Below are 9,933 nucleotides of genomic sequence, written 5' to 3' on the forward strand. Positions count from 1 at the left end.
ATTATCAGTGTCTTTATTTTGTCTGGTGTTAATTCCAAGAGACACCTTAGTGAAGCCTTGGGGAGTGGTGTAATATCACATGTATGTCTTGAGAAAAGACTTATGCCCAAAAACAGGCAGGAGGCTTCAAAGTATCTGTTGACCACCACTTCTGCCTTGGTCAGTAGAGACAGTGTGATGTCCAACAAAGCCTGTGGCCATTACACAAGCCAGAGGTAACCACAGGAGTGCACAGCACAGAGGGCTGTGTAGGAACTATCTCCCCTCCTGCTCTTGCTCTCCCCCACGATTCATTAGAGGTAAATGCATCCTGGTACTTTAACCAGTGCTAGGAAATATGTCTGGACACTGGGATGTGAGAGTCTGTATTGCTGAAAGGCCAGAGCCACTGGCACAGCTTTGGCCTGGACCCATCCCTGCTCCTCCAAGGAACACTCAGGCAGAACTGGGAGCTGCAGGAGAGCAGGCAGCTCTGTGCAGCCACCCTGTCCTGCAGCTGGAGGGAGTCTAGAGAGATGTCTGCAGCCTAGTGGTGCTGTCTGGCCAAGGGCTCATTAGTACAGGTAAGTCTCACATGCATATGCCCACAAGAGGCCCTCTGAGGAAAACAGCTTACTGCTTAGATCACTAACCCAGGAAAGGAGACAATGCAATTTTTACAATGTGAACCAGAGAGATGGTTCAATTTTTCCCCAGCCTGAAGATGTTCAGGCCTCTGTCTCCTGCTTCTCCAGAAAGTTCCCTGATCACCAGGTAAAGGCATAGCTGGGGTGGGGGGAGCAGGCAGCTTTTACCCCTCGGATGAAGCTGTCTGTCAGAAATGCAAGTGACCTGGAGCAAGATGGTTGAAACCTGGAGACTCTCAAGCCTAGCCAAAGCACCATTTGCTACACTAGGAGAGACTAGGGCTCTAGGTCACCTCTCTGCATTACTCCAGAGCTCCCATACACATTCCTAGGGACAGGGCAAGAACTTTTCCACAGGTTCTGGAAGGACACGTGAGTACAGTGCTCTACAGGCACCTCCCTGATGTATTATGGCAGACCTCGTGGTAGAAAAAAATACAATGTCAGTGGTTAGAGTGAGGTAGATCACCTAGTTCCTCCAACAGCATCACTGAATATTTGTTGGTAGGCCAAGAGATCAGTAACCAGTAAAAGGCTGGTCAACAGACAGGAAGAGGTAAGATATCTGTTTGAATGGACATGGATATTTTGCCATAGAAAAGAAATCTTTCATTACACTTACAAAGCAATTGGTTCTTCTCAAAGCTCGAGACTTGTTCATGTAAGGTCAGTGATTCTATTTAAATAGCAGCTCTCACTTCCTTGGAGCAGGTATCCACAGAGAGCACAGTCTTCCGTCTGCAGTGAGAAGATTTATCACATTCTCTTCTCCCTCCTGTTGTGACAGGCACAGCCCACGCACATTTTGCAGACTCGTTTGTCTCCCTAACAGTCTCTTCCTCAAGAGTTGCAAGCTGCTGCTGGGGATTCACTGCTGTGCTGGCAGTGGTGTGGAGCTACTGCTGCTACGACCGCTCAGGTACCACCAAGACCACGAGGGATGTGGTTGAACATTGTCTTTTTCCCATCTCCCCTTTGAAGAATGTTCTGCCCTGCCAGGCCTGAGGCAGTGCTCTCCTACCTCTGCCCATGATTCACTAGAAAGTACTTTTTCCAGTAAGTCAGACACTTCTCAGATGTACCTCACGGACGTGAGCAGAGCGTGTGGAACCTGCCCATGGCCACCACTTTGAAGAATGTTCTGCCCTGCCAGGCCTGAGGCAGTGCTCTCCTACCTCTGCCCATGATTAATCACTAGAAAGTACTTTTCCCAGTAAGTCAGACACTTCTCAGATGTACCTCACGGACGTGAGCAGAGCGTGTGGAACCTGCCCATGGCCACCACCCAATGGAGCCCTGTCCCGTGGGCACTGCTCAGCCAACCACCTCTGGGAGGGAGCACCTCTGTGCCCCTGGGCCTACCAGGGACCTGCTGCTGCATCACAGCTCAGGCTGGTGGTAGGCTTGATGAAATGTGGCTGGGCAAATTTTCTGTAGGGTACAACACGGCATGTCCAGCAGACCAAAATGTCTGGCAGTTTTCTCCTAGAAGCTTAGCAAGGTCTAGCCCACTAAAGGAATCAACTGTCACAGTTCCTGCCTTGATCCAAGGGCTGGGGACAGATTTCTTCAGTCCCTTTTGGGAAAGAGGATGGATTGTCAACATCTAGAGAGCAAAGGCCAGATTAAGCCTCAAAATATGCTCAAGCCCCCAAGCCAGAGAGACTGCAGGGTTCAGCTCCCACTGAACATCTCCTCTCGTCACAAAGGGTCACTGTCTGGAGGACAGACTGTGGCACTGCCCTGCAAGGACACAGAACACTGGTCTAGAGGCAAGGGAAGGTGGGAGGTGACTCAAAGGCTGCCTCAACATTTATGGGACCAGATGGTTCTGCTCAGGCTTCCAGCTGAACAGAAGGCAAAAGGCATTGTGCACAACCACTGCAGCACGTTCAGCTACGGGTTTTCAGGTGACTGCAATGAATTGAACTAGAGGTGAAGTATTCTACCAGGTTAAAACAGCACTGCCACTCCTCTTCCCTCTTTAACAGTCCTGCTTTACCACCAACTGCCTTGCACTCAGTCCACCAGCTCTCTGGGACATGCAGGTAACACTGTGGACTAGTCTTCTCGGGGGACTTCAGAGGGTGTTAGACACCTGAAGAGGCCAACACACCCTGACCTAGCTGCCTATACCTCCTGCACAGCCAAGAGTTGCCTCTGGATCCCCAGAGCAACCTTCCCACTGGACCACTGGCATGCTTTTCTGCTTCCTTATGTGTATTCATTTGCAATTGGGTCTTGATGACCTGTCAACTACTGAAAGCACTGGGACAATGAAAACTACTTGAAAACTACTGGAATTTAAAAAAAATGGGATCTTTTTTTCATGGGTCTCCATAATCATCTGGGTATGCTGCTAACATGGATGACTTCAAACTGATCTAAAAGCATGGTCTACTGCTCTTGGAGCAGACTTCAGAGACCCTTCTCTGCTACAGAGGGAGAGAAAACATACAGTCCAAAGGACATGAAGATGACAGAGGGAGAAGCTCTCTCCACTACTGCATAACAATGCAAGAACTGCACTGAAACAGGCCCTTCTCTTTGAGCTGTATGAACAATGTGTATCAAGTGCTGTACCTGAGATGGATAGCAGAGGAGAAAGCAAACAAAAATACTGCAAGCACATATGTGTCTGCTCCCAATACACCACAGCACTAAATCAGATCATGTCCTGCATCATCACCTTCTAGAAACATCAGGTGGGCTGTCAGGATGCAATGTGAGATGGCACCCAACCCCATCTAAGCTTTGTTTAAATTAAATCAGGTATTGCTGCTGAGATAGCGAGTGCTTCTGCAGGGGTACAATGCAATAGCTGCAAAACTACCTGCTTCTGGAGAGGTCTGAAGTCACACACAGGTTCTCCCTCCTGGGTTTAGTCCCTGCTGTGGAAATCAAACATCCTAACAGGAGCTAGCTGGTAGGAATTAGCCTCATCATTCATCCTGAGATCCTGAAGGCATGAATTTGACTCTTGACTGCAGCACAGGCTCTCTGGTGATGCTGGTCTCTCTGAGCATTGGCTCCCTGCTTGATCCCTTGAGGATCATCAGTGCAGGCAAACTAGCCTGGTGGGAGAGGTGCCAGGAGTAAAACACAGCATGTGGTGCCATGTGCCACTGCTACACTAGCCAGGAGGCAGGTAAGTGTAAGAGCAAGCACATTATTCCCTCCTGCAACTCCGAGCTCTGGCCTTCCTTGCCACTAAATTAAAAATTAAATGCAGGGTGACTGAGATTTTAATGAGAGTCCTCTACAGCTGTGGAGGTCTGCACAAGATTCCTCCTGGAAGTGTGGGGAGATCTGTCAGCCACCAGCAGATCACTTCTCCTATGGCAAGAGCCCCTGATTTCAGCTCACTGAAGCTGAATTCCTCCTTGCTTCTGAGCTTTGTTTCTCACTTTCCACCCTGGAGGTCAGTTTCCACCCCCTGTGGACCACTTGCAAAAAGCCAAAGTATCATGTTAGAAAACAAGGACTAGATAGCATGCATTAGGCCTTCAAGACCCTTCCTTTGGAGTCACAGAATACTACCTTGCACCCTACCTTTCTCAAAGGCTTGTCCTAATTTCCTTTTCAATGTGTTGGACTTCCAAGCTCTGTGACACATATCACCTTTTACTTGTACGTACAATTACTGATTCACAGAACTCAAAGTATTTAAGCTTTGCCCTGTAACTCATTTCTTTTGAGGTCTAAATAACTCCTCAGATCACCTGCACCCTACACAACAGATTTGAGACATGTACCTCAGCAGTTCCTCAGTGTCCTCCTCAGGACCTGTGCTCAGGACATAGTCCCTGTCCTTGCAGGCAGCTGGCAGCAGCAGCGAGTCACCCAGTCTGACCACCCCACCAAGGTCTGGAGCTTCAAATAACTTCACATCTACAAAAGAGAACCAGAAAATGCTGTAGTTAAATTATGCTACATAACACAATATCTGCATTAACACTAGCTAGTAAATCTGGCTACTGGGCTGAAAATAAAGGCCACACACACAATTCTTTTTTCTTTACAAGGACTTCAGACCCACAAAGTGCAGCAATACTCTGTACTCTCAGGACTTGGGAAATCTGCTTTCTTCTTGCACTCAGAAGTAAGTCATATCACTCCTGTTAGTGTAGCTTGAGTGACTGTGGGACAGCCTGTTCCTACAGACCTACAAAATCCCAGCCCAAAATGTAGGTATTACAGGTCTTATTCATTCTTTCTGAATGATTCCAAGTGATTCTGCTCCAGCTGAAGATTTGCCTTAACATTCCCAAGTCATTACTCAGCCTGCATACTCTGTATCACTACATGTTAAAAGCTCAGCTATACACATGCCTTAAATAAAACAATCTGTGTATATACAAACATAGACAAAATTTACTATCTTTCAGCTTCTTCCTGGCACCAATTGATGAGAAATCTTTTTCTGGGCCAAAGAGTCCTTCATGTGGATCTACTTCCTCTTCAAAAATCGTTACTTTGGGCTTCTCTTCCTTGGTTGGAGGAACAGGTGCCTTCTTTGTTTTTTTAGTTCTAAAACATAAAAGACAAAATGTCAGCTGCAATTCTTCATTTAACAATCAAGATTTGTGGCTAGAAAGGCTCATAAGCTGAGAATAGACAGAGGCTGGAAAGGTATCAGAGAAAGGTACACAGCATCTGTTAGCTGCTGCCAGGAACAGGGATATTGAGCTGGAGGGACTGTTGGTCTGACACAGTCTACCTGTACTCATGTTTTATATTCTTAAGAACTATCAAGGAACCCAGTGGGAACTGGAAGAGCTGGGCTAGCAATGCTGTACTGTGCAAACCACCACTCAATCACATTTATTTTAAGCAGTTTTACTCCTCCCACACGGAAAGCTTAAAGTAAGAAAGAAGATCAGTTCAGCAACACTGTCATAGACAGTGAGAAAAGGGATGGCTTGAAAAACAAAGCCCAGGTTGGGCCATTGCACTGATTCCTTTGGACAGGTGTTTAAAACATCTCCATTGGCTCCACTTCCTTGCCACTGCCTGCTGCTGGTTTTGACTGCTGCACACTCCTTTGATACAGGTGTTAGACACTCCCCCCGTCCTCTCCAGAGGAGACATGATATGAAGACTACATCACCTTTAAGTTGAAGCAAGCAGGGACTGGAAGATACTTGGTTGAACAGACTGCCATTTTCAGAATTTACAAATGTCACTCAGTACTTGCTTGAACGAAGGACAGGATTAACTTCCACTAAATTTAGTCTTCTAAACAAAAACAAAGCTATTTTTTAGGCCTCTTCTCTACTCCGTGGAAAGAGACATATATCTCCACAGGACAATTAATCCCATCTATTTGGAACACTGATATTTGGATGCAATAAATCCCTGGAGATCTCTCCCCACTGGCTGGAGAAGGAAGCTAAAACCTATTTTGGATTAGAGGCCTCATTTGCACATGGTTTAAAGGAGGAGAGCTGATTCCAAGCAGAGTGAGAACCACGTGCCTCTTGCTGTCACCCCTCGGAGTCACGCCCCGCCAGCCGCAGCTACGAGGCAGCGCTCACAGCAGGGCAGCTTGAGTTATGAGGCAAACCACATGGCACAAAGATGTACATTTAGAGAACAGGACAAAAACACTGGGGTGAAAAGTCCAATTCAAACTAAGCTGAAAGAGAAGCTTTCCTTAGGACAGCATCTCCTTCCTAAGAAACTGCCCTGTTTCCAAGCTCATTAGTCTTAGCAGCCATGGCTTTGCCATTTCTAAGGTAGCCCCTTTGAGTGCCTCTTGCAATAGAAGATCCAATCTCCTTTGCAGAGAGCAGGTCAGGTTTCAGCCTACAGCAAACCCCAATTATCAGCACTTAACATGCCATAGTCATCAAAAACTAAGAACAAGGTCAAAAGATTAAACACACATTCCAACTACACTAAAGAATCCTGTAAAATCCTCTTCCAACACAAAAGAGTGGGGTCTGGCTACTTCCAGATACTTTCACAAGTTTATTATCACCAAAACAGAACTCATGGATGGCATCTCCTTGCCACCACCACTTCGTCTCGTAGCAGTGAGAAATGCTGCACTTCAGAGGCCTAAGAGCAAGCCCCATACAGAAAGTAAATACAGCCTTTTTGGAAATGTGCCTTATTCAATACACTAAAGCATCTCCAGTTGTCAGTGATGAATTTGCTGAACTATTTATGAAACAAACCTCCTTTTTAAAGCAGGAGAAAGTTCCATGACTTTTTTTTTTTTTCACATTTATCTTCATTATGGATATGCTTCGAGTGACTTCTGAATTCAAGCTACTTTTGAAAGGTCAGCTCCACAAAACTATCTCAAACTGAAGCATTTGTAGAAGAGCCTTCTTCCCAAACCTGACAAAATCTGAAGTTATAACTTGGACGAGCCAGACAGCTTTCACCAAGGATTTCCACACAAACTCAAATTCATTGCTTTATTGGATGTGGTAAGAAATCTATCACTCAAATGAAGCTAAGTATTAAAGAAAAAGGTAAAAAATGAGAGCCATCAAAAAAAGAAAGAGATTTAACAATAAAACCAGAAGAACAGTAAGACTGAGTCTTTCAGAGATGACAAGTTGACTAAAAATGGAATTAGTAGACACAAATAAATCCAATCCACTGGGGAAGGAGCAACCTTTATTTGCATAATTTGTGCCTTGCAAAGTGTATTTTGAGAAGCGGACGACAATGTAGATGAGGATTTTCCAACCAATACAATGCCCAAAAGTTTTTGACAAGCTCTCTTGTCTGTTCAGAGTTACAACAGCTCTCATGATGAGTAAGAGCCTGCCATGCCACAGGTACTTAGATACATTTTCAAGAAACAGGTCTCTACCCCAGTGATGTTAACAAGGAGTTTGCTAATATAATAGTTAGCTGAAGTACTTGCAGCAAAGAGTACCAGAATGGTGGGAAATACTGAAGAAAGCAAAGAGAACCATAAAGAGGGTCATGAAGAACAGCATGTAAAACAAAATTAATTGAAGAGAAAGGTCCTGGTAATAACCCTCTGTTTAGTCTAGCCATCCAACCAGCCCCCTTAGACTGGCTCACTTTCTGTTTTGCCAGGGGACTCCTCTGGCAGTTACAGGGCACGGGGCCAAACCCACAGGGCTTGACTGCTACCAGCAGGAACATGAGGAAGTTGTTTTTTATCCTTCAAGTTGTTTCCCTTCACTACCCTTCTAAGGAAGCCACAGTTGGGCTGCCAAGCAATTTCAGCATATCCATACAGGGACTTTGTTGAGGTCAGTCTCTAACTGGGAAACAGGATTCCCACGGTTCTGTATTTAGCTGTGCCAGTCCAGGCTGTGCACTGCTGAGCAGAGGTTAACGGATGAGAAAGGGTGTGCAGTAAGTTTTGGAGCCTGTCTGAGGCTCTGGTTTCACAATCAGCTTCAGCTGGCCTGAGTGTCTGTCTGCTTGTCCACTCGTCCCCTCTCTCTACGACCCTGCTACCTTCCCATCAGCAGGGGACCAGCGACCTAGCTGGAGCTGAGCTGCTGGTGAAGCCATGTGCTGGTAGATACACAGAGGAAAAGCTGCAAGGGCAGTTAATTCAATGATCATCACTTGCCAGGCTGCAGTAACCTGGTGTGGGCTGCAAAAGCTTTTAAGGAGACAGAAATGAAAGGCTATTTAGTCTCTCAGTGTATTGCTGTCCTCCAGCCCTGCACTTTACCAGCACGTTCTTCCTACATCACACTCACAGCCTTGGCATCTGACATTTTGAAACAACCTGCATCCAGCTGGCAGAAGATGTCCCATGTCATTGCTGTTCTTTTGTTGCTGACAAGTGAACCCTGGAACATCACCCTAGTGAACTTTAAAAATCCTAGCAAGATCCAGACCAGCCCTAAAGATGATGTATCCTTTGTTCAGTTGATAACTTATTTCCCCAGTTGAGTTCACTAACCTCTACACCCGAAGCACAGTGAGAAGGACTCAAGTAACATTCCTGTCCTCTGCTCTGAGTCCAAAAGGAGCCAAACTGCCTCAGAAGGGACTGCAGGCAAAGACTAGCCTCTCAGTGGACAGGGACCAAAACTGGATGATCAAAAGTTAGGGTACATGAATCCGCCTCGCCAAGCTGCTGGCACACTTGAAAATCCAGCTCAGACTCCTGGCTCCCAAATGATTCTCAAATCACCCACGAAAATGTCAACAGAACCCTGTATGCAGAAGACTCTCACTTTCAAACCTATCCCATTCTGTGAGCACAATACTCATGTTATGGTTTACTGACACAATGCAGGTCACTGGTTTGGCAGCCTCCAGGTCTCACGGGCACATCAGTGATGCCGAAAAGCTTCCTGGTCCGCTGAAGAAAACAGCAACTAGGATGGCTAAGACACCCCAAAGTCAGAAGGTTTCCAGATGTGTATGTGTGATGGCTGTATTTTGAAACATTGGATCTTCAGACCAAATGCTTGGTGACATGTACCTTGAACCAAAGGCAATGTCTACTGTGCTCCATACAGACAGGAGCCCCTAACACACGCTAGCTGCTGGGTTAAAAAAGTGAGGGTAATTTCTCAGAGTAAGTGTGGCCTCAGCACACAGACAAAAATGTTCAGAACTTATTATTCTGAAAATATGACAATCTATTTTTTACCGAAATAAGATGATGCTCCAGGAAAGGAATGTTGCAGTAATATTGATAAAAAGACTTACTCAGAATATACATACTCATATTTCAGATATCCACGGGATTTTACAAGGGAAGAGCTCACTAATATAAATGGACACCCCAACGCCCACAAACCTCCCTTGAAAAACAGAACTACTGCTAAACCAGCAGCAATATTAGCACATCTTCTTGAAATCCATTTGTGAAAAACAAAGGCCCTATACACTAGTTCAGGCAGAGAACAAAATGTCATCTGCTGCTTTCTTTTCATCCAGCAGTGCCCACTGGCTGAAGCTGCCTGGTCTGGGCAGACAGGACAAAAGGAGCTAGGACAAAAGGGGTCGTTCTCACCCCTCTGGGCAAGGGACCCCGGCAGAAATGTTAAGCCTGTCAGCTCCACACAGCCTGACTGCTAAGGAAGAAGCAACCATGACAAGTGCTTGGCCACAGGGTTCTTTTACCTCACACAGTAAGTTTTTTCTTGTGGACATCACAGTAACTCACAGTGTTTTAAATGGCCCTGGCATGTCCCAAAATATGATAATGCATCATAGATGGAATTAATCTCCTATTAGAAATAATTTGGAAGAAGAACATGCCACTGTAGGCAAAGTTTCTCCTGCTGTAGCCCCCAGATCAGGCCAGCCTTGGACTATTGAGGAGAGGGACTTGGGGGTGCTG

At 45.9% G+C, this 9,933-nt stretch overlaps 1 protein-coding gene across 1 annotated transcript in view; it reads right to left on the reverse strand.

The window, feature by feature from the left end:
- Nucleotides 1-5,156, reverse strand: part of LOC103772491 (HCLS1-binding protein 3-like) — a gene marked incomplete at its 5' end in the record, with an annotated part of 9,881 nt that extends 4,725 nt beyond the window's left edge. The window contains 2 exons of the mRNA XM_008939826.1: nucleotides 4,382-4,517; nucleotides 5,005-5,156. Of these exons, the coding sequence (XP_008938074.1) occupies nucleotides 4,382-4,517; nucleotides 5,005-5,156 (288 nt within the window). The remainder of the gene's footprint in view (nucleotides 1-4,381; nucleotides 4,518-5,004) is intronic.
- Nucleotides 5,157-9,933: the final 4,777 nt, after the last annotated feature.

This window comes from Merops nubicus, unplaced genomic scaffold, assembly GCF_000691845.1.
Source record: "Merops nubicus isolate BGI_N331 unplaced genomic scaffold, ASM69184v1 scaffold41954, whole genome shotgun sequence".
Classification (NCBI taxonomy): Eukaryota; Metazoa; Chordata; class Aves; order Coraciiformes; family Meropidae; genus Merops; species Merops nubicus.